This window comes from Aegilops tauschii, chromosome 4, assembly GCF_002575655.3.
Source record: "Aegilops tauschii subsp. strangulata cultivar AL8/78 chromosome 4, Aet v6.0, whole genome shotgun sequence".
NCBI lineage: Eukaryota > Viridiplantae > Streptophyta > Magnoliopsida > Poales > Poaceae > Aegilops > Aegilops tauschii.
The window spans coordinates 444,908,422-444,933,723 of NC_053038.3; the positions used below are offsets into that span (position 1 = coordinate 444,908,422).

The 25,302-nt window shown below is 45.6% G+C and overlaps 1 protein-coding gene across 1 annotated transcript; it reads left to right on the forward strand.

Moving 5' to 3' along the window:
• Positions 1–3,716: 3,716 nt before the first annotated feature.
• LOC109739378 (uncharacterized) lies at positions 3,717–5,412 on the forward strand. The gene is made up of 4 exons (XM_045227707.1): positions 3,717–3,783; positions 3,887–3,977; positions 4,661–4,780; positions 5,238–5,412. The coding sequence occupies exons 1-4, from the start codon at positions 3,717–3,719 to the stop codon at positions 5,410–5,412; spliced, it is 453 nt and encodes a 150-aa protein (XP_045083642.1).
• Positions 5,413–25,302: the final 19,890 nt, after the last annotated feature.

Here is a 25,302-nt window from a genome sequence, read left to right on the forward strand (position 1 = left end):
GTAAATCTTCCTCGGCAAATTTCCAAAGTTTTTGTTCAACTCGAACTGTTGTGAAGGATGTACTAGCTAGGCATATCCTAATTAGCTGATTTTTTTTCCAATCTTCTATATTCCCAAATCATTGCTCTCCACAAAATTTGAGCCCCATCTAACAATACATGTGAGTGTGGCTTCAACATTCATATTTCCGTCCAATGTGGTACGTTGCAAAGCAAGTGACACCTAGGCTCCTCCATTTGAGTTGCAAATTTTCCAAGATAGTGTCCTTAGTAGATGATCATCCTCGGCCAAAACTCAGGCCCATTGGCCATGTGCATTTCCCATACCACTAATCAAACACTTGGGTGCTAATTCATGTTTGAGCATTGTTCAGTCTCCTCGTGAGATTCTTTTGTTGTTATTTTCTTCCAAGTATCTACCTGGGGAGTGCCAAACCTACTAGACATGCCTAGGCTTCCCAGAACGCATGGCAATGCCACGGTCACGCGGTGACCACGCGGCGGGCATGCGAGTCTACGCGCTTTGGAGTTGGGGCCCTGGGCCACCGTCCAAACCTCAACATATCACCACCAAACCATGTATTTATGCTTAAATAGATACTTATGTACCTACAAATGATTTTTGGAAAAAATAAAGAGAAAACTATAAGGCAGTTGCAGTTCAAATTTGACCCGCTTCCTACTAAATCAGCGAAAATTTGTCTTTTTCACCAAAGGTGGATAATTTTTTTTACACCCAACCATTTTGTCAACTATGCATTAAACATGGCCTAGTATTTTATAAAAATGATTTGGTCCGTTTCTGCAACAATTATTTGGTAGTTCCTTCACAAAAAAACCTCATTTCGGGCACTCGAAAAATGGAAAATGAATTTTCCATGCAAAGAAAATGAAAACTCCCTTAGGCAACATTGTTTGGAATTCCAAGATGCACCCTTGTGCACAATATGAGATCATTTGAACAAACTATGCCATGAATGTGGCCATAAGATTGATCATTTGGCTTGAAAGCCATGAATCTTCACACATGATAGCTCATTTCTGATAACACTTTTTTAAACTAATTGCCATATTATAAGTTTATTATTTTTCCTGGAAACTTGGCCACATATGATGAGACAATGCGAAGGTTTTCCAATTTTTTGTTTTTTTTTGAATTTTTTATGCCCGTTTCAAAATGCGGTCAAAACGGCGGGCTTGACCGTTCCTAGCTAGTTGTTGAATCTTGGAAACCTTTTGATGTTTCTCTGATTAAATAGATAGTTATGTATCTAGAAATGTTTTTTGGAAAAAATAAAGATCAAACTATGAGGCAGCTACAATTCAAATTTGACCCGCTTCCTACTGAATCAACGGAAATTTGTCTTTTTCACCAGAGGTGGATCAAGGCTTTTGACACCCAACCATTGTGTCAATTGTGAATTAAACATGGCCTAGTATTTAGAAAAATGATTTGGTCCATTTTTACAACATTTATTTGGTAGTTCCTTCACAAAAAACCTCATTTCAGGCAATCGAAAAATGGAAAATGAACTTTCCGTGCAAAGAAAATGAAAACTCCCTTAGGAAACATTGTTTTCCATTCCAAGATGCACCCTTGTGCACAATATGAGATCATTTGAACAAACTATGCCATGAATGTGGCCATAAGATTGATCATTTGACTTGAAAGCCATGAATCTTCACACATGATAGCTCATTTCTGAGAACACTTTTTTAGAAGAATTGCCGTATTACAAGTTTATTATTTTTCCTGGTAACTTGGTCACGTATAATGACACAATGCGAAGGTTTTCCAATTTTTTGATTTTTTTGAATTTTTTATGCCCGTTTCAAAATGCGACGGCGGGAATGACCGTTCCTAGCTAGTGGTTGAATCTTGGATTTTTTTGGTGTTTCTCTGATTAAATATATACTTTTGTACCTAGAAATGATTTTTGGAAAAAATAAAGAGCAAACTATGAGGCAGCTGCAGTTCAAATTTGACCCGCTTCCAGCTGAATCGGCAGAAACTTGTTTTTTTCACGAGAGGTGGATAAAAACTTTTGACACCCAACCATTTGGTCAATTATGCATTAAATATGTCCTAATAATTTATAAAATTGATTTGGTCGAATTTTACAACAATTATTTGGTAGGTTCTTCACAAAACCCCCTCATTTTGGGCACTCAGAAAATGGAAAATGATTTTTTCGTCCAAAGAAAATGAAAACTTCCTTAGGCAACATTGTTTTCCATTCCAATATGCACCCTTGTGCACAATATGAGATCATTTGAACAAACTATGCCATGAATGTGGCCATAAGATTGATCATTTGGCTTGAAAGCCATTGATCTCCACACATGATAGCTTGTTTCTGAGAACACTTTTTTTAAAATAATTGCTGTATTACAAGTTTATTATTTTTTCTGGCAACTTGGTCATATGTAATGACACAATGCAAAGGTTTTCCAATTTTTTGTTTTTTTTTGAATTTTTTATGCCCGTTTCAAAATGCGGTCAAAACGGCGGGAATGACCGTTCGTAGCTAGTGGTTGAATCTTGGATTTTTTGGTGTTTCTCTGATTAAATAGATGCTTATGTACCTATAAATAATTTTTGGAAAAAATAAAGAGTAAACTATGATGCTGCTGTAGTTTAAATTTGACCCGCTTCCTGCCGAATCGGCAGAAATTTGTCTTTTTCACGAGAGGTGGATCAAAGATTTTTGACACCATTTGGTCAATTGTATATTAAATATGGACTAGTATTTTATAAAATTGATGGAGTCCAATTTTGCAACAATTATTTGGTAGGTTCTTCACAAAAAAAACCCATTTTTGCCACTCGAAAAATGATTAAAAATAGCTAGAAAGATCAGAAATGCATACAAATTGGTACTTATCCATAAAATATGGTGTAACTCTAGTGAAAATTTTTGGGATGCCCTTTTGCAAAATATTTTTGATAGCTACTTCACAAAATCCCTCTATTTTTTTGTACTTGGAAACTATTTAAATCACTGGTTTTCCGAACCAATCAGAACTCTTCCCACGGATCGATGACATGGCGCCCATCCATCCATCCATCTCTCCATCCCACATCCATCCATCCATTTATCTACAGAAAAAAGAAAAAAATGAAAAAGAGATACCCCACCCGCAGCCCAAACCCTAGCTCAGATCTCCCTTCCTCCGTCTCATTCCCCTCGTCCCTGGCGGCGGCGCACCACTCGTATCTTCCTCTCTCCACCAAACCCTACCCACCAACGTGAGCTCCTCTCCCCCGCACCACTCCTCGCCGCCGCCACCACCACCACCTACGGCGCCCGATCCCTTTCTCCGGTGGCGCCGAGCTCACCACGGTGACCCCATCCCTCTGCTCCTTCCTCTCATCGGGCCAGATCGGGCGCGCGCGTCCTCCAGTGGCCAAGCGCGACCCCTGATTCAACCGAGCCCGCCGCCCGCGCCCGCGCGCCACCACCCGCTCCTCCTCGCCTCCCGTAGGACGCAGACCCCACACCGCTCTTCCTCCGTCCGCCCCGCGCGCCACCACCCGCTCCTCCTCGCCTCCCGTAGGACGCAGACTCCACGCCGCTCTTCCTCCGCCCGCCGACCCACCCTGTCCCTGATGCCTCACTCGCCGCCTTCCGTCGAAGGGCCGCCGCGCTCATCCCGCCCTCGGCGCCCGCACCTCCACCGCCACCTCCGCTGGCTCCTCACCGACGCCCCCGCCTCATGCACGAGCGGCCGGAGCACATAGTCCACCCCGCGCATGCGGCGCTCGACGCGCTCGACGTCTTCGGTAATGGAAGCGCCCGGATCCCTCGGTTTCCTTCTTTGGTTTTTTCCTCCATTGATTGGCTTAGCTTCACTGACTGACGGGGAACTGATTTGGGCGTTTGCAGATACGGTGCAGGACATCAAGGACCCGGAGCACCCCTACTCACTGGAGCAGATACGGTGTGTGCTCTCCCAGGAGTCTGCCTCCGTCTCCCAGTAGTCCGTCTCCGTCTCCATATCTGGTACGTATACTTGCAAGAATGTGCTGCTCAAGGTTTCTAGTGATTATTAGGAGTTCGGTTTGGGACTAGAAGGTGCTGCTCAAGGTTTCTAGTCCGTCTCAAGGTTTCTAGTGTTAATTTTCAATGTCAATTGCTTAGTTGCAGGCGTTCTCTCCTGCAGCATCTTGCACTCATCCACCTATGAGCCCTCCAATCTCTTCTCTATGATCCCCTTCCATTATAAGAAGCCAGAATCATTGTGGGTTTGTGGTGGAAATGCATATTTACATTCATGATAAGATAATTAGCACAAATGGCCATTTCTCATCGATATCACAGTAGAGATTCGGAGTGTGATCTTGAAAGCACGGTGCATACAGAAACACAATGTTGAGTGCCTTTATTAAATAGATTAAAAATAAGTCGCGCGAGTTTGCTTTCTTGTTGGGATTATATTTCCCCGTAGCTTGCTGATCCTACATAACTTCATTCTGTATACGGATCTGCGACCTTCAGGATGCATTTACTTATTGCGAGCAAAGCATCCTATATTATTCTCATTGCACTGTACACAGTCTGCTCGCACGAAATCTATTTTGTTTCATGCAAGAAGTCAAGAACTATCATCCAACTTGAACTTTTGGGGATCACTGTTCACACCTTACAATTGCTTTGCAGGATAACCTTCACCCCGACTGTGCAGCACTGCAGTATGGCTACGGTGATTGGCCTGTGCCTCAGGCTTAAGTTGATGCAAAACCCGCGAGACTACACCACTGGTCCTCGACCTGCCCCACAGCAGGCAGACCCTTGACATCATTTTCGTCATGGCCGGGACGCCAGGTGAGACGCGCCATTGCCAGCTTCCTTGTTCCTATTGGTCGATACTCTTTGCTGCATTGACATGACCAGCTTGTGTTGGAAGACAATGTAATGAAACTGTCTGAAGAACAATTTACTGAAACGGAACTGCTGCTAATCTTCAGTTAGAAATTGCAAGCTGTCTGGACTCTTGTAGTATTATACATAAGTAGAAGGAGTTGAATGGAAACAGTTGGTATTTGCATTATGCCTACTGTAAAGATGCTAGAAGGCAATCTGAACCAGTTTGCGAGAAATTATTTCATAGTACTATCCTTGATACAAATAATTCAATTTTCAGATACATATTTACACTACAGAACTCTGGCTAGTTCGCTCGGAAATGACAGTAGGATTATGCTGAATAAACTGAATGTATGTATGATGGCTGCAGGCTGGATACAGGCATGTGGACACAGCCACGGCCACAGCTCTACGGCAACCAAGACGGCGACAGCGTCGACGGGATCCTCAGACGACCTGCGTCCTTCCCCGACCACGCCCACGACCTGCATCCAGCTGCTCCTGCCCCGGCCCTCCTCAACTTCGCTCCTGTTGAGCTGCTATAGGTGAGACAATTGACTCGATCTATTGCTACCGGTAGAACTGCTGATGTAGTTTGGGTGTAGCCGCAACTGCTGTAGGTTGGGTGTATAGGAGGCTGACCTACTGCTCTTCTTAGTACCATGGCTGCTGTAGGTTGGTTTTATCTGCAATACATACTATCTTGGTTTAGTTTAGGGGCAAATAGAGATGTTTCTGTTGGACTGTGTTATGTGATTGATAGGTCACTGTCCCATTACATACTATCATGTAAACCTCATGTTTTCCTGAAATGCTATTATTGATAAGTCACCGTCCCATGACATACTACTCTATTTGAGCAGGAACAGGTGGTGCGAGCGGTGCTGGATGCAGCATGAGTGGTTTAGGTGAGTTTTTTGGTCCCTCCCCTTTCTTGCCTACGTGGTCTGCGATACCATGATCGTCTTGGCATGGCTGGCTTTTGTTACACTGTTATTTAAACGCATTGAAACTGTTATAACATCCAAGTAGTTCTCTTGAACTTTCAGTCTTTATGACCAGATAAAGTAAAACATTAAAGGGACCAGTGTCATTATAACTTAGTTCCTGTATTCGCAGCCATGACTTGGTTTCAACCTATTGTTTGCTAGCAGAAAATATGTGGCTTATTTTTTATCTTATCTTGTATTAAGCTGCCTTGTCTGTATTGAACTCTGTAATTTCGGCAGCGACCACCACATCTGCTAAAAGAGACACTCTCTCTGCTGTATTTTCTGTTTATTGTTTGTAGTGAATGACTTTCTATGTCTTAGTAGGTAATTGGTATCATGTCCATGTTTTTGTTGGCTAGATGGTAATGGTTATCAGAATATGTACACATGAGTGTATCATGTAACAAATGACAGGGTCACAAGAATATAAACACAGTAAATCCATTGTTCTATTTTATCATTATGCTTCATATGTTAACGTGTTGCAGTCAAGTTTTGGAAGTTTTGCTATGCCATGCTTAGTGCTTGCTGGACTGAGGCATTTGGGCATTTATGTATAATTTTTATTCTCTTGAATGGATATATTTTATTGGCAATGATTTAACTTCCACTGTATCTCACTAATAATTTATGTAGATCAAGATCTAATGTCGTCGAGGTGGCTGCTGCTCTAACCGAAGATCAAAAGAAGCCTGGAGATCTGCACCATAGTTTTAGTTGATGGTGCATGTGTATTTGCTTTTTATTGTATCGTGCAGACATGTATGTGTTGTTGTGAGTTTGTGGATTTGATCATTTAATTGAGATAATTATTGATTGTTTGCATTTGAAATGTGTAAAATGAAATATGTGAATGAAAAAGATGAATGTTCTACTGGATCGAATAGTATTTGGGCTCTAAAAAGGCTGTGGCCCAAACTATAGTGGACTGGAATATTCTGCATTTATGAAAAACCTGTAAAAAAGGCTTAATGAAATGGACAGCGAAATGGAATGAAATAAAAAGGCTGAATTGTTGGGTCAGGCCCATGTAGGTGATCATAATTGACTGGAAAAATAATAATAAATGGGCTGAATTAGTGGGCTCGGCCCATATAGACATCGAATCGGACCGGGCTGAATCTTATCAACGACCTTTTCAATTGGTCGCATTTTTGCCATGTCAGATTGTCACGTCGGATCCGACGTGGCCTGGGCAGACAGCCAGTGACCAAAACAGAAGGTCATGGGTTCAACGACCTTTTGTTTTGGTCGAAAACATCTACGACCTTATCCCGAAGAAGGTCGTTAATTTCAGTTTACGACCGCCAGCTTTTGACCTTCTGTTTTTGGTTAAAAAAAGGTCGCAAATGAAAAACAATGACCTTTCAGTGACCAATAGTGATGGTCGCAAGTTGACATATTTCTTGTAGTGACATCATAGGATGGCAACACATCATTGGATCATAATATGAAGCATAAAGCACCATGTTCATGTAGAGGGTACAGCGGGTTGCGGGAGAGTGGACCGCTGTAGATATATGGGGGAAGGTGATGAAGACGTTGGTGAAGATGACGGAGGTGTTGGTGTAGATTGCGGTGACGATGATGGCCCTGGCGGTGTTCCGGCGCCACCGGGAGAGAGCCCCCTTCTTCTTCTTCTTCTTCCTTGACCTTCTCCCTAGATGGGAGAAGGGTTTCCCCTCTGGTCCTTGGCTTCCATGGCATGGGAGGGGCGAGAGCCCCTCCGAGATTGGATCTATCTCTCTGTCTCTCTCTGTTTCTGCGTTCCCTGATTCTGCCCTTTCACCGTTTCTTAAATTCCCGGAGATCCGTAACTCCGATTGGGCTGAAATTTGGACACAATATTTATCCGGATATTGGCTTTCTTGCAGCGAAAGAAGGGCACCAACCGCCTTACGGGGTGGCCACGAGGGCCCAGGGCGTGCCTGACCCCCTGGGGCGCGCCCCTCACCCTCGTGGGCCCCTCGGGCATCATCTCGCGTTGATTCCACTTCCTAAAATTCACATATATTCCAAAAAAATATCCGTCAGTTTTTATCCCGTTTGGACTCTGTTTGATATGGATTTTCTGCGAAACAAAAAACATGCAACAAACAGGAACTCGTACTGGGCACTGGATCAATATGTTAGTCCCAAAAATAGTATAAAAAGTTGCCAAAAGTATGTAAAAGTTGTAGAATATTGGCATGGAACAATCAAAAATTATAGATACGACGGAGACGTATCAAGAGTCAAGACGAAAACGTGTGCCAACCCCTATGCATAAGTTCACAAGGTCCCTGAACCCGCAAGTTGATCACCGAAACATACATCAAGTAGATCACATGAATATCCCATTGTCACCACAGATAAGCACATGCAAAACATACATCAAGTGTTCTCAAATCCATAAAGACTCAATCCGATAAGATAACTTCAAAGGGAAAACTCAATCCATTACAAGAGAGTAGAGGGGGAGAAACATCATAAGATCCAACTATAATAGCAAAGCTCGCGATACATCGAGATCGTGCCAAATCAAGAACACGAGAGAGAGAGAGAGATCAAACACATAGCTACTGGTACATACCCTCAGCCCCGAGGGTGAACTACTCCCTCCTCGTCATGGAGAGCGCCGGGATGATGAATATGGCCACCGGTGAGGGATCCCCCCTCCGGCAGGGTGCCGGAATAGGGTCCCGATTGGTTTTTGGTGGCTACAGAGGCTTGCGGCGGCGGAACTCCCGATCTAGGTTATGTTCTGGAAGTTTGGGTATATATAAGAGGTGTTGGCGTCGGGAACAAGTCAGGGGGGTCTCCGAGGCGGCCACGAGGTAGGGGGCGCACCTAGGGGGGTAGGGCGCGCCCCCACCCTCGTGGGTGCCTCGGGACTCTTCTGGCCCATCTCCGATACTCCGTGGGCTTCTTTTGGTCCAAAAATAATCTCCGTGAATTTTCAGGTCAATTGGACACCGTTTGGTATTCCTTCTCTCCGATACTCAAAAACAAGGAAAAAACATAAACTGGCACTGGGCTCTGGGTTAATAGGTTAGTCCCAAAAATCATATAAAATATCATATAAATGCATATAAAACATCCTAGATGGGTAATATAATAGCATGGAACAATAAAAAAATTATAGATGCGTTGGAGACGTATCAAGCATCCCCAAGCTTAATTCCTGCTCGTCCTCAAGTAGGTAAATGATAAAAACAGAATTTTTGATGTGGAATGCTACGTAACATATTTATCAATGTAATCTTATTTATTGTGGCAAGAATATTCAGATCCATAAGATTCAAGACAAAAGTTTAATATTGACATAAAAATAATAATACTTCAAGCATACTAACCAAGCAATTATGTCCTCTCAAAATAACATAGCCAAAGAAAGCTCATCCCTACAAAATCATATAGTTTGGCCATGCTCCATCTTCGTCACACAAAATGCTCTCATCATGCACAACCCCGTTGACAAGCCAAGCAATTGTTTCATACTTTAGTATTCTCAAACTTTTCAACTTTCACGCAATACATGAGCGCGAGCCATGGACATAACACTATGGGTGGAATAGAATATGGTGATGGAGGTTGTGTGGAGAAGACAAAAAGGGAGAAAGTATCACATTGACGCGGCTAACCAACGGGCTATGGAGATGCCCATCAATTGATGTCAATGCGAGGAGTAGGGATTGCCATGCAACGGATGCAATATAGCTATAAATGTATGAAAGCTCAACAAAAGAAACTAAGTGGTTGTGCATCCAACTTGCTTGCTCACGAAGACCTAGGGCATTTGAGGAATCCCATTGTTGGAATGTACAAGCCAAGTTCTATAATGAAAAATTCCCACTAGTATATGAAAGTGACAAAATAAGAGACTCTCTATCATGAAGATCATGGTGCTACTTTGAAGCACAAGTGTGGAAAAGGATAGTAGCATTGTCCCTTCTCTCTTTTTCTCTCATTTTTTTGGGCCTTCTCTTTTTTTATTTGGCCTTTTTTGGGCCTTCTCTTTTTTATTTGGCCTTTCTCCTTTTTTTTCCTCACACGGGACAATGCTCTAATAATGATGATCATCACACTTCTATTTATTTACAACTAAAAGACTACAACTCGATACTAGAACAAAATATGACTCTATATGAGTGCCTCCGGCGGTGTACCGGGATGGGCAATGAATCAAGAGTGACATGTATGAAAAATTATGAATGATGGCCTTGCCACAAATACGATGTCAACTACATGATCATGCAAGGTAATATGACAATGATGAAGCGTGTCATAATAAACGGAACGGTGGAAAGTTGCATGCCAATATATCTCGGAAAGGCTATGGAAATGCCATGATAGGTAGGTATGGTGGCTATTTTGAGGAATATATAAGGAGGCTTATGTGTGATAGAGTGTATCATATCACAGGGGTTGGATGCATCGGCGAAGTTTGCACCAACTCTCGAGGTGAGAAAGGGAAATGCACGGTACCGAAGAGGCTAGCAATGATGGAAGGGTGAGAGTGCGTATAATCCATGGACTCAACATTAGTCATAAAGAACTCACATACTTATTGAAAAAATCTACAAGTCATCAAAACCAAGCACTACACGCATGCTCCTAGGGGGATAGATTGGTAGGAAAAGACCATCGCTCGTCCCCGACCGCTACTCATAAGGAAGGCAATCAAAGAACACCTCATGCTTCAAATTTATCACACAACGGTTACCATACGTGCATGCTATGGGACTTGCAAACCTCAACACAAGTATTTCTCAATTTCACAATTACTCAACTAGCACGACTCTAATATCACCATCTTCATATCTCAAAACAATCATCAAGTATCAAACTTCTCATAGTATTCAATCCACTCTATATGAAAGTTTTTATTATACCCATCTTGAATGCCCATCATATTAGGACTAATTTTATAACCAAAGCAAATTACCATGTTGTTCTAAAAGACTCTCAAAATTGAAGGAAATATGCCCTAGAGGCAATAATAAAGTTATTATTTATTTCCTTATATCATGATAAATGTTTATTATTCATGCTAGAATTGTATTAACCGGAAACATAATACTTGTGTGAATACATAGACAAACAGAGTGTCACTAGTATGCCTCTACTTGACTAGCTCGTTGATCAAAGATGGTTATGTTTCCTAGCCATAGACATGAGTTGTCATTTGATTAACGGGATCACATCATTAGGAGAATGATGTGATTGACTTGACCCATTCCGTTAGCTTTGCACTCGATCGTTTAGTATGTTGCTATTGCTTTTTCATGACTTATACATGTTCCTATGACTATGAGATTATGCAACTCCCGTTTACCGGAGGAACACTTTGTGTGCTACCAAACGTCACAACGTAACTGGGTGATTATAAAGGTGCTCTACAGGTGTCTCCAAAGGTACTTGTTGGGTTGGCGTATTTCGAGATTAGGATTTGTCACTCCGATTGTCGGAGAGGTATCTCTGGGCCCACTCAGTAATACACATCACTATAAGCCTTGCAAGCATTGTAACTAATGAGTTAGTTGCGGGATGATGTATTACGGAACGAGTAAAGAGACTTGCCTGTAACGAGATTGAACTAGGTATCGAGATACTGACGATCGAATCTCGGGCAAGTAACATACCGATGACAAAGGGAACAACGTATGTTGTTATGCGGTCTGACCGATAAAGATCTTCGTAGAATATGTGGGAGCCAATATGAGCATCCAGGTTCCGCCATTGGTTATTGACCGGAGAAGGTGTCTCGGTCATGTTGACATAGTTCTCGAACCCGTAGGGTCCGCACGCTTAACGTTACGATGATAGTTATATTATGAGTTTATATGTTTTGATGTACCGAAGGTTGTTCGGAGTCCCGGATGTGATCACGGACATAACGAGGAGTCTCGAAATGGTCGAGACATAAAGATTGATATATTGGAAGCCTATGTTTGGATATCGGAAGTGTTCCGGGTGAAATCGGGATTTTTCCGGAGTACCGGGAGGTTACCGGACCCCCCGGTAACTTAATGGGCCTTAGTGGGCCTAGGTGGAAGAGAGGAGAGGAGGCCAGGGCAGGGCCGCACGCCCCTCCCCCCAGTCCGAATAGGACAAGGAGAGGGGGGCGGCGCCCCCCTTTCCTTCCTCCCCTCCACCTCTTCCCCCTCTCTCTCCTAGTCCAACATGGAAAAGGGGGGGAGTCCTACTCCCGGTAGGAGTAGGACTCCTCCTGGCGCGCCTCTCCCCTTTGGCCGGCCGAACCCCCCCTTGCTCCTTTATATACGGGGGCAGGGGGGCACCTCTGGACACACAATTGATCATTGATCTCTTAGCCGTGTGCGGTGCCCCCCTCCACCATATTACACCTCGATAATATCGTAGCGGTGCTTAGGCGAAGCCCTGCGTCGGTAGAACATCATCATTGTCACCACGCCGTCGTGCTGACGAAACTCTCCCTCAACACTCGACTGGATCGGAGTTCGAGGGACGTCATCGAGCTGAACGTGTGCTGAACTCGGAGGTGTCGTGCATTCGGTACTTGATCGGTCGGATCGTGAAGACGTACGACTACATCAACCGCGTTGTGTTAATGCTTCCGCTTTCGGTCTACGAGGGTACGTGGACAACACTCTCCCCTCTCGTTGCTATGCATCACCATGATCTTGCGTGTGCGTAGATTTTTTTTTAAATTACTACGTTCCCCAACAAAAATAATATAAGTGAAGCATGAGAGTTCATCTATTTCTTCAAAGTAAAACCACCGCCGTGCTCTAAAAAGATATAAGTGAAGCACTAGAGCAAATGACAAACTACTCCAAAAGATATAAGTGAAGATCAATGAGTAGTTGAATAATTATGTAACTATGTGAAGACTCTCTAACATTTAAGAATTTAAGATCTTGGGATATTATTCAAACAGCAAGCAAAACAAAATAAAATAAAATGAAGCTCCAAGCAAAACACATATCATGTGGTGAATAAAAATATAGCTCCAAGTAAATTTACCGATGAATGAAGACGAAAGAGGGGATGCCTTCCGGGGCATCCCCAAGCTTAGGCTCTTGGTTGTCCTTGAATATTACCTTGGGGTGACTTGGGAATCCCCAAGCTTAGGCTCTTGCCACTCCTTATTCTATAGTTCATCGAATCTTTACCCAAAACTTGAAAACTTCACAACACAAAATTCAACAGAAAACTCGTAACTCCGTTAGTATAAGAAAATAAATCACCACTTAGGTACTGTTGTGAACTTATTCTAAATTCATATTGGTGTAATATCTACTGTATTCCACCTTCTCTATGGTTCATACCCTCCGATACTACTCATAGGTTCATCAAAATAAGTAAACAACACAATGAAAACAGAATCTTTCAAAAACAGAACAGTCTGTAGTAACCTGTATCATTCGAATACTTCTGTAACTCCAAAAATTCTGAAATAAATTGGTGGACCTGAGGAATTTGTCTATTAATCATCTGCAAAAATAATCAACCTAAAATCACTCTCCAGTAAAAAATGGCATCTAATCTCGTGAGCGCAAAAGTTTTTGTTTTTTACAGCAAGATCGCAAAGACTTCACCCAAGTCTTCCCAAAGGTTCTACTTGGCACAAACACTAATTAAAACATAAAACACATCTAATCAGAGGCTAGATGAATTATTTATTACTAAACAGGAGCAAAAAGCAAAGAACAAAAATAAAATTGGGTTGCCTCCCAACAAGCGCTAACGTTTAACGCCCCTAGCTAGGCATGATGATTTCAATGATGCTCACATAAAAGATAAGAATTGAAACATAAAGAGAGCATCATGAAGAATATGACTAGCACATTTAAGTCTAACCCACTTCTTATGCATAGGGATTTTGTGAGCAAACAACTTATAGGAACAATAATCAACTAGCATAGGAAGGCAAAACAAGCATAACTTCAAAACTTTAAGCACATAGAGAGGAAACATGATATTATTGCAATTCCTACAAGCATATGTTCCTCCCTCATAATAATTTCCAGTAGCATCATGAATGAATTCAACAATATAACCATCAAATAAAGCATTCTTTTCATGATGTACAAGCATAGAGTTTTTATTACTCTCCACATAAGCAAATTTCTTCTCATGAATAGTAGTGGGAGCAAACTCAACAAAATAACTATCATGTGAGGCATAATCCAATTGAAAACTAAAATCTTGATGACAAGTTTCATGGTTATCATTATTCTTTATAGCATACATGTCATCACAATAATCATCATAAGTAGCAACTTGGTTCTCATCATAATCGATTGAAACCTCTTCCAAGATAGTGGAATCATTACTAAATAAAGTCATGACCTCTCCAAGTCCACTTTTATAATTATCACAATAAAATTAAACACCCTCCAAAATAGTGGGATCATTACTTCTTAAAGTTGACACTCTTCCAAACCCACTTTCATCAATATAATCATCATAAGTAGGAGGCATGCTATCATCATAATAAATTTGCATGTCAAAACTTGGGGGACTAAAAATATCATCTTCATTAAACATAGCATCCCCAAGCTTGGTACAAACATTAATTGCAGCAAATAAATTCTCAAACATGTCATTCTCATCAAACATAGCATCCCCAAGCTTGGGTCTTTTCATATCATAAGCATAATCACTCTCTCATTAATAGTATGGATAGCACCAATATTATAGCAACTATTATCATCACAATGAGTAGTAGGAGCAACATCATTTGAGAGGGATGCCTTTTTACCTTTGCTTCTCCGTCTTTTTTTCTTCTTCGCATCATGTGTGGGTTTAATCCTATTTTTAGAGCTCATTATTAATGAGATTGGTTGAATAGAAGGCCCCTCCTCGTTACCTGATTCATCATAAGAAATAATAGGGGAATATTGGGAAGTCTCTTCCCTTTCATTAGTATTCTCTCCATCTTCTATTTGTTTTCTTGTCTTTATGTAATTGGGAATATAAGGATTTTCAATGCAGTTCACCGCACAATACATAAAAATTTCTTCTAGATCAAAATCAAGAACTCTCTCAAGGGCAAATTCTGGAATATCCTTAGTTATATGTTTCATTTCTTCATAACCCAAAAGCAAACTAAGTTCATTATGATGTGCAAGGGAAATCAAGTCATCACAATTTTTTTGACATGATTCGATCATGAAACAGTTTGCATTGGATATTTAAATGACCACGTTCATTGCAAAGTTCACAAGGATGGCTAAGAAAATTTAAATTTTCAGCACAAACATCTAGCCTTTCTTGCAACCATTTAGTTTCTAAATACTTATGCCTCTTGCAAAATCTATCTTCCCTATTTGGTGTGTACTTGCAGACTCTATGTACTCAACAAAAGTTGACATGCTTATAAGAGACATTTTCATCATGACTAGTGCAATCATCATTAGTACTATGGATGTTCAAAGAGTTCATACTAACAACATTGCAATCATGCTCATCATTCAAAGATTTAGTGCCAAACATTTTAATGCATTCTTCTTCTCACATTTTGGCACAATTATCGGAATCCTTATTTTCATGAAAGATATTAAAAAGATGAAGCACATGAGGCACCCTTAATTCCATTTTTTGTAGTTTTCTTTTATAAACTAAACTAGTGCTAAAACAAGAAACTAAAATATTCAATTTGCAAGATTTAAAGATATACCTTCAAGCACTCACCTCCCCGGCAACGGCGCCAGAAATTGCTTGATGTCTACTACGCAACCTTCTTCTTGTAGACGTTGTTGGGCCTCCAAGTGCAGAGGTTTGTAGGACAGTAGCAAATTTCCCTCAAGTGGATGACCTAAGGTTTATCAATCCGTGGGAGGCGTAGGATGAAGATGGTCTCTCTCAAACAACCCTGCAACCAAACAACAAAGAGTCTCTTGTGTCCCCAACACACCCAATACAATGGTAAATTGTATAGGCGCACTAGTTCGCTGAAGAGATGGTGATACAAGTGCAATATGGATGGTAGATATGGGTATTTGTAATCTAAAATTATAAAAGCAGCAAGGTAACAAGTAATAAAAGTAAGCGTAAACGGTATTGCAATGCTAGGAAAGAAGGCCTAGGGTTCATACTTTCACTAGTGCAAGTTCTCTCAACAATAATAACATAATTGGATCATATAACTACCCCTCAGCATGCAACAAAGAGTCACTCCAAAATCACTAATAGCGGAGAACAAACGAAGAGATTATTGTAGGGTACGAAACCACCTCAAAGTTATCCTTTCTGATCGATCTATTCAAGAGTCCGTAGTAAAATAAGACGAAGCTATTCTTTCCGTTCAATCTATCCTAGAGTTCGTACTAGAATAACACCTTAAGATACAAATCAACCAAAACCCTAATGTCACCTAGATACTCAAGTATCCGTGGGTATGATTATACGATATGCATCACACAATCTCAGATTCATCTATTCAAACCAACACAAAGTACTTCAAAAGAGTGCCCCAAAGTTTCTACCGAAGAGTCAAGACGAAAATGTGTGCCAACCCCTATACATAAGTAAACAAGGTCACTGAAGCCGCAAGTTGATCACCAAAACATACATCAAGTAGATCACGTGAATATCCCATTGTCACCATAGAGAAGCACATGCAAGACATACATCAAGTGTTCTCAAATCCTTAAAGACTCAATCCGATAAGATAACTTCAAAGGGAAAAGTCAATCCATTACAAGAGAGTAGAGGGGGAGAAACATCATAAGATCCAACTATAATAGCAAAGCTCGCGATACATCAAGATCGTGCCAAATCAAGAACACGAGAGAGAGATCAAACACATAGCTACTGGTACATACGCTCAGCCCTGAGGGTGAACTACTCCCTCCTCGTCATGGAGAGCGCCGGGATGATGAAGATGGCCACCGGTGAGGGATCCCCCCTCCGGCAGGGTGCCAGAACAAGGTCCCGATTGGTTCTTGGTGGCTACAGAGGCTTGCGGCGGCGAAACTCCCGATCTAGGTTATGTTCTGGAAGTTTGGGTATATATAAGAGGTGTTGGCATCGGGAACAAGTCAGGGAGGTCTTCGAGGCGGACACGAGGTAGGGGGCGCGCCCAGGGGGTAGGGCGTGCCCCCCACCCTCGTGGGTGCCTCGGGACTCTTCTGGCCCATCTCCGATACTCCGTGGGTGTCTGTGTAAAAAACGGCGGATCTCGGGTAGGGGGTCCCGAACTGTGCGTCTAAGGTCGATGGTAACAGGAGACGGGGGACACGATGTTTACCCAGGTTCGGGCCCTCTCTATGGAGGTAATACCCTACTTCCTGCTTGATTGATGTTGATGAATATGAGTATTACAAGAGTTGATCTACCACGAGATCGTGATGGCTAAAACCCTAAAAGTCTAGCCTGTATGACTGTCCTTCTTTCTGGACTAAGCCCTCCGGTTTATATAGACACCGGAGGGGACTAGGGTTGTACAAAGTCAGTTACAAAGAAAGGAATCTTCATATTTGGTCGCCAAGCTTGCCTTCCACGCCAAGGAGAGTCCTATCTGGACACGGGAGAAAGTCTTTGATCTTGTATCTTCACAGCCCATTAGTCCGGCCCATGTCCAACAGGACGGACGCCCGAGGACCCCTTAGTCCAGGACTCCCTCAGTAGCCCCTGAACCAGGCTTCAATGACGAGGTGTCCGGCGCGCAGATTGCCTTCGGCATTGCAAGGCGGGTTCTCCTTTCCGAATACTCCAAGATAGTCTTCGGACGCAACGAATGTGTCCGATCTGCAACACAAGTACCACACACACAACCGTAGAGAGATAATATTTCACAAGTCCCATCCGCTGACAACTTTTCACAAGATGACATCGTGCCTGCCCGGTCATTATTTCGAACCATTTTCGTCTGCCGTTCCGCGTTTCGAGATGCGGTTTCCATTGGCACGTCTTTGTCAAAGCAGAGATTGTGTCCCCTTATTGCAAGATTCTCATCAATACGGGTGTGGGTAATCCAACCGTGCCGTTTACACATCCCTTGGGAATAGGCGAGTTTTGAAGCGAGTGGGGAGGCATTCGATATTCACTGCCTTTATAAGGGGATAAGGATCCCCTTTCTTCACCCACGCCTTCTTTCATCCTCTGCCCTTCCATTCTTGAGCTCCAGCGCCCAAGTTCTCGTTTCTTCCACCCCGAGAAAGCTCTCAACCATGTCCAGCTCTGGAGGGCAAGGCAAGTGGATGGCCTCCTCCGTCACGGCCAAGGACATCACCGAGCTGCGGGAGGCCGGGTATCTGGCGAAGGAGATCGCCCACCGGCTCCCGGCCAAGGGACAAGTCGTCCCCACACCAAAACCCAACGAGAGGGTGGTATTCCTCCCTCATTTCGTCCGCGGACTAGGGTTTCCACTCCACCCTTTCGTCCGCGGACTTATGTTCTATTACGGGCTAGATTTCCATGATCTAGCCCCGAACTCTTTCCTCAACATCTCGGCATTCATTGCCGTGTGCGAGGCTTTCTTCCGCGTCCAGCCCCACTTCGGTCTATGGCTTAAGATCTTCAACGTGAAGCCGAAGGTGGTGGATGGCCAACACGCGGAGTGCGGAGGAGCCATGGCGAGCAAGCTGCCCAACGTCACATGGCCCAAAGGCACGTTTGTGGAGACTGTCAAGGAATGGCAGAAGTTGTGGTTCTATATCACAGAGCCCCGCGACGCCACCTGGCCGCGGCTCCCGAATTCAAGTCCGGGGCTCCGATGCGGCTGACCTCCTGGATGGAGAAGGGCCCAAATTGGTCTTCGTCGGACGAGCTGATGGCGCTGCAAACGCGCATGCAAAGCATGGTGGACAAAAACACCAAGCTCGCCGACGTGATACAAGTTATGCTAGTTCGCCAGATACTCCCCTGCCAAAGCCGAACTTCCCCTCTATGGGAATTCGATCCGAAGAAGCACCAGACCTTGGTGAGGCTCTTCAAGGGCGACGAGAAGCCGCCGGCCATAGACTCGGATCGTGGGCACGATCTTGCCCACCCCGCCAGCGCCGTAAGTCCTTCACGTCTCAAGGCGTATTCTCTACCTGCTTGTCCAGGGAGGGTAACTAAACTTCGCTAATTTGTCCTTTCAGGAATGGACGGAGAAAGCAGAGCGAATTCATAGTTCGGCTTCGCTGCCTGAAGAGCCAGTCATCCCGCTCCTGGCGAAGATGCTGGTCCTGGCACCCTATCAGCCGCCGAAGAAGAAGGCCAAGAAGAAGGCCAAGGGGGGCCGGGGTGGCCCCCGCCGCAAGGGCACTTCGGACGTGATGTCCGAAGATAAGACCCACTCCTCTGTCGCCGAAGACGACAAAGAGGAGGAGGAGAAAAGCAACCCTCCCCCTGATGGGGGGAGGAAGATAAGGGCGGCCTCCACAAATCTGGAGGCGGAGGCGCCCAAGAAGGGGAAAGGCTCCCTCGCGGATAAAACCGCGTGGGATGTCGACAACAGTCCGGAGCGACGCCCCCGGAGCAAGCCTCCGGCCGCATCGTAAGTACTAACAGACTCGTACTCGCCCGTGTATCCGGCCTTTCCTCCTCATTGTATTAACATGGTTAATTGTGCAATTGCAGTTCGGCCCATGACAGCTCCCAGCGATCCTCATCAAGAGGTTCGTTGGATTCAAGGGCGATGGCCAGCGCGTCACCGCCGGCCGCTTACTCGCCCACGGCCAAGGGCGATGTCGAGGTGCTGTCGTGAAGGACTTTCCCAGGCCAGGGAGAGTCTTGGGAGGCTGTCGGGGTGGCGCCAGAGGGCGAAACCTTGGCCGCCGGACACATGGGGGAGCAGTCCCCCATGGAGACTGGCGATGGGGGCCGTATTCAATTCAGCCCCGGTCCGGATACGGTTCCGGAGACCCACATGGCTCCGGAGTCCGGCGTGCAGCCTCCTTTGAAAGACGGAGGTGTGCCTATCCCACCGGTGACCTCTGTTCAACCAGAGGCACCGGACAATCTTCTGGAAGCGCTGTGAGGCGCTTCCATTGTGGAAGAACACCGTATCCTTATGGGTACGGTGATTGAGAGGGTTCAGTCCGTCAAGAGCGGACTGACCGAAGCCTGTAGCGGCCTGCTGACAGGTTTTGAGGTAAGCGACGCAAAGGAGAAAATCCCCATATAGACAGTAGCCCCTCAGACACTGTCCGGTGTTCGGAAAGCAAAAGCCGGACAGAGGATCAATTCGTTTTTCTAGGAAACTAACTAAGTGTGTCTTGTATTAATGAGCAGGCGTCGTTACTGGCCGCGACCTCACACGCTGCCGAAGTCTCCGGACTAAAGCAGAGACTAGAGAGGGCCGAGGAGGAGCTCGACCAAGCGAGGAAGGAGCTAGCAGACCAGTAAGGTATTTAATGACTCGCTATATATTCGGAAATAATAAATGATGTGTATTGACCATAGCATTATGATATGTGCAGGAGCAACGACCGAGGTCGAGGCCCTTAAAAAGGCTATGGCTGAAGCCGAGGAGAAAGCTGCCAAGGAGCAAGCCGCCCGCAAGAAGCTCAAGGCCAGGGTCAACGAGGTTCAGTAAGAGCTCCAGGACGCTGTGAAGAAATGCGAGGCCTTGGAGTGCAATGTTTCGGCTTGAGAGGCCGAACTTGCCAAGGCCTGCCAGAGCGCGGAAGAAGCCCGGGTTGAGGCCTAGGGCGCCCTCCAGGAGATCCAGGAGGCCAGGAAGATCGCGGCGGGTAAGGCATTTAGTATGCAAAGCAAGTATGTGAAGAAGAAGTATGTCTTACTAACCCGGATTCAGAGTTCTCTAGGGGCGTTTGCGGACCTGCCGTGCAGTGTGTCAGACGCTACGGAGTTCTTCCGAGCCGAAGAGGGGAGCTCAACGGAGAAGCTATTCTGGTCGCAATACCTTGTGCCAAAACATCCAGTGCCCTTCACCGATCAGCTGAAACAGCTGGTCGAGCTACATAGGGTGGCCGAACTGGCCATGAAGGATTTAATAATCCGGCTGTGGCCCATCGAAGCTATACCCAGCAGTTACTTCGGCCTCATGAAGTGGCTAGTGAACGCCTATCCTCGGCTGGACGTCATCAAGCGATCGGTCTGCATTGAGGGAGCGCGGATGGCCTTCGCACGAGTCAAGGCGTGGTGGACGAAGATGGACGCCAAGCTTGTGACCGAGGGGCCGCCCGAGGGAAAGGAGCACCGCACACCCGAGCGGTATTTTGGAGACGTCCTGGAGGGGTCTCGCCTTGTAGCGACGCAGTGTTCGCAAGACATTATCTTTGAATGAATATATTCAAGTTGTCTGTGCCTTGTAAGATGAAACAAAGTTGTTATGTAATATAATTTTCGTTATGTTTAAAAAGTTCTACCTCCTGTGCGGCCGTTTTGTATGAAATCTGAGAGTTGGCCAGTCGTCGGCTTCTACCCCCACGTAGGTAGTACGGGGGTGTTCGGGATGGAATCTAAACACTCTTGATCCAATTGTTAGGTCCTTGAAGGAGGTGTTTAGCGCAACGAACCAGGCAATCGGACTATACGGCTTTAGCACTCTCACTTAGCCATAGGAGTTTGACAAAAAATGTGGGCGCAGCCCCTAGTATCCGACTAGAATGCTATAAGCACCTAACCGGGTAAGTACCGATCCTTCGTGTAATGCGGAAAAAATCTCTATCGATTTGAAACCTCCGAAGAGCTGACCGGCTCTCGTCGCATCATGACAGTCAGTTTTCGGCTTTCTCTACTGAGGTGCTCCTTCGGGTAAACCAGGGCACAATCGCAGTAGTGCTCTCTTTACTACCTTAGCCGATATAGCGGAACGTAAGGTAGCAAGCACAGGAGCCGGGCAACCCAACTATTGACCAAAGACATGATTCGGAGCCAATGCATATAGTGCTAAATTTGGGGTGCCGAACTATACTGTAAAAAGTCTTCGGACTTTTGTTGCCATAGAGCGGGGCGCTATGAAGCCCCTGGCAAATTGAGACGTACCATAGTGTATGGGTGCTATTTGATAAGTTTATTAATAATAAAAAAGAAAAGAGGAAAACAGAAAAGGAGCAAAAGCATAAAGCAGGGGCCCTAAAATTTGGGCCGCAAACTGTTTCCATTATAATTTGATTAATACGTCAAAGCGCATTGATACAAATAGTGCGATAAGCAACAGGCTATTTAACATGCCATCATCAAGGGAGAGCTGTGTGTGGGCCCTGAAAACAGGTAGAGTGGTCGTTAAAGAGACCACCTAGAAATTCCCCTCTACGTCCAGGCTGACTGCCATCTTGGTGTATTTGTCCTTTGAAAGGAACTGCGATCAAGCCATCAGGGAAGGCATGTGGAAAAGTAACCTGAAAAGGAAAAAGGAAACAGTGAAAGTAAATGTGTCCGGGAGCGGTCAAGCCGTATTGTGGATCACAAGGTAGGTATGCCTCCGTCTGTGCCCATGGTATTTTGAGTGCGTAGTTATGTACGCGTGGTACCAATGCCACCACTTGATCGGGACTGGGACGGAGGCCAAATTGCTAGTCAAGCTCCTGACGAGCCGAGCTGTCCTGCTGCAGAATAGTCCGGACCCTCTTAACGGTGTCCGGGGGCTCGGTAGCCGAATTAAGGTTCTGCTTGAGAAGGCCGCTTTGTACTTCTGCCGCTAAGGCAGCGGTGTGCTCTTCTGTACGGAGGGAGCGTTCCGTGTTTCCATTGACTGTTATGAAGCCGCGTGGACCGGGCATCTTGAGATAAGCATAGTGTGGCACCGCATTGAACCGAGCAAATGCGGTTCGTCCAAGCAGTGCGTGGTAGCCGCTGCTAAAAGGGACGATATCAAAGATCAGCTCTTCGCTTCGGAAGTTGTCCGGAGATCCGAAGACAACCTCTAGCGTAATTGAGCCCGTGCAGTGGGCCTCTACACCTGGTATGACTCCTTTAAAGGTAGTCTTTGTGGGCTTGATCCGTGATGGGTTGATGCCCATTTTGCGCACTGTATCCTGATAGACCAGGTTCAGGCTGCTGCCGCCGTCCATAAGGACTCGCGTTAGGTGGAATCCGTCAATTATTGGGTCAAGGACCAATGCGGCTGAACCCCCATGATGGATACTGGTCGGATGATCCCGTCGATCAAAAGTGATCGGGCATGACGACCATGGATTAAATTTTGGGGCGACTGGCTCTATCGCATAGACGCCCCTGAGCGCGCGCTTGCGCTCCCTCTTGGGGATGTGTGTACCATATATCATGTTCACCATTTTGATCTGGGGGGGGGGACTTCTTTTGTCCCCCTATGTTCTGTTGCCGGAGCTCCTCGTCATCGTCCTCGCTTTGCGATCCCTTTTCTTTGTTCGGCATTTAACTTGTCGGCTTGTTTAAAAACCCAACAATCTCTGTTGGTATGATTGGCTGGTTTGTCTGGGATGCCATGGATCTGGCATGGGCGGTCGAGTATGCGGTCCAGGCTGGATGGTCCCGGATTGTTTCTTTTATATGGCTTCTTCCGTTGACCGGACTTGGAGCCACTGAATCCGGCGTTGACTGTCGTGTCATCGGTGTTGTCACCGTTGCTTCGGCATTTGTGTCTGCTGCGTTGGAGCTTGTCGTTGCTATTTTTGACCTCGGAGGTGCCCGTGTCGCTTGCTGTATTTTTGCTATGGGCCAGCCAACTATCCTTTCCCGCACAAAAGCGGGTCATGAGTGCCGTGAGGGCTGCCATGGACTTCAGCTTTTCCTAGCCGAGGTGGCAGGCGAGCCATTCGTCATGGATGCTATGTTTAAAGGCCGCTAGGGCTTCGGCATCCGGACAGTTGACGATCTGGTTCTTTTTAGTTAGGAACCTAGTCCAGAATTTCCTGGCTGACTCTCCAGGCTGTTGAACTATGTGACTTAAGTCATCGGTGTCTGGTGGCCGGACATATGTACCTTGGAAGTTGTCAAGGAAGGCTTCTTCCAAGGCCTCCCAGCTGCCAATAGAATTTTCGGGCAGACTATTTAACCAGTGCCGAGCTGGCCCTTTGAGTTTTAGTGGGCGGTATTTGATGGCGTGAAGATCATCTCCGCGGGCCATATGGATGTGGAGAATAAAATCTTCGATCCATACCGCGGGATCAGTTGTTCCATCGTATGATTTGATGTTTACGGGTTTAAACCCTTCTGGGAATTCATGATCCATTACTTCGTCAGTGAAGCAGAGAGGGTGTGCGGCACCTCTATATCGGGACGCATCGCGACGTAGCTCCGATGGAGTCAGTCTGCGGTTTTTGGCCCGGGCGTGACTAGGTTTGTCACGTCCGAATAGGTAGTCGTCGTTGCGTGTTGAGGCACGTCCTCGCGATCCATAGATCGATCTTGTGTGTCCTGCTCTACTATCCAGGTCCTGCCGAAGGTCATATGTGTAACCCCAAGTTGTTTTGTCCCTGCCTTTACGGCAAGGTGGGCGGACTGGTGTTCGGCTTGAGTTGCCGTTTTATCCCGACCACGTGGCGGTCGATCAGCTGGTACGGGCTCCGGCGCCTCGTCATCGAACTGAGGTAGTAGTTTGCGCTTCGGGTAACTTTCGGCTGGGCGCTTGAGGCCGTATTCTTCAGCTGCCAGGACATCAGTCCATCTGTCATTGAGCAGATCTTGATCAGCTTGAAGCTACTGCTGCTTTTTTTTCAGGCTTCTTGCAGTGGCTATTAGCTGACGCCTAAAGCGTTCTTGCTCGAGAGGTTCCTCAGGCGCGATGAATTCCTCGTTGCCAAGGCTCACCTCATCCTCGGAGGGTGGAAGATAAGTGCTGCCCTCCGAGTCGTCGTCTATGGCCTGTCCGTCAGGGCTAACTTGCCCATCTTCCCGATCATCCTGTTCGGCCGTTTGTTTGTCGGGATCTTCTCTGTCTTCGGCACCGTCCGGAGTGTGATCGTCTCATGTGCCGGTGTTGCTGTCCTTGCTGCGGCGGGATTTAGAGCAGCGCCACTGACGCCGGCGCTTTGGTTGTGTCTCGAGAGGCTCGTCCTCGACTGGCTTTTCCTTGTCCTCGCAGCTATTCTCTTTGGGTGTATCCACCATGTATACATCGTACGAAGAAGTGGCCGTCCAGCGTCCGGTAAACGGCGGGTTTTGGCCATGCTCCTCATCTGCATCGTCGTCCATACCGTCGATGTCTTCAGAGCCGTAATCGAGCATGTCGGTCAAGTCCTCGACAATGGCTATGTAGTGGGTGGCGGGTGGGAAGCGAAATTCCCCGTCATCAGCCTCCAGTTCAAACCGGACATAGTTCGGCTGTGAGCCCTCCGCTAAGGATAGAGTCCTTAATGAGTTTAACACATCGCCTAAAGGTGAGTGCCAGAAGATATCTGCGGCGCTGAATTCGAAGATCGATAACTGATCAAGCTCAGCGTACGCGGACGCACATGGTTTGGAGCTTATAGCCAGAGACGCGTCCGGAGTTCCGGTGACACAGATATCACATGAGGTTAAGTCTGTGTGCGGCTCCAACGCTGCGTTATCTGCGGCCTCCGTGGTGGGGTTGAGCCACCTGTCCTCGGATGGCGCGGT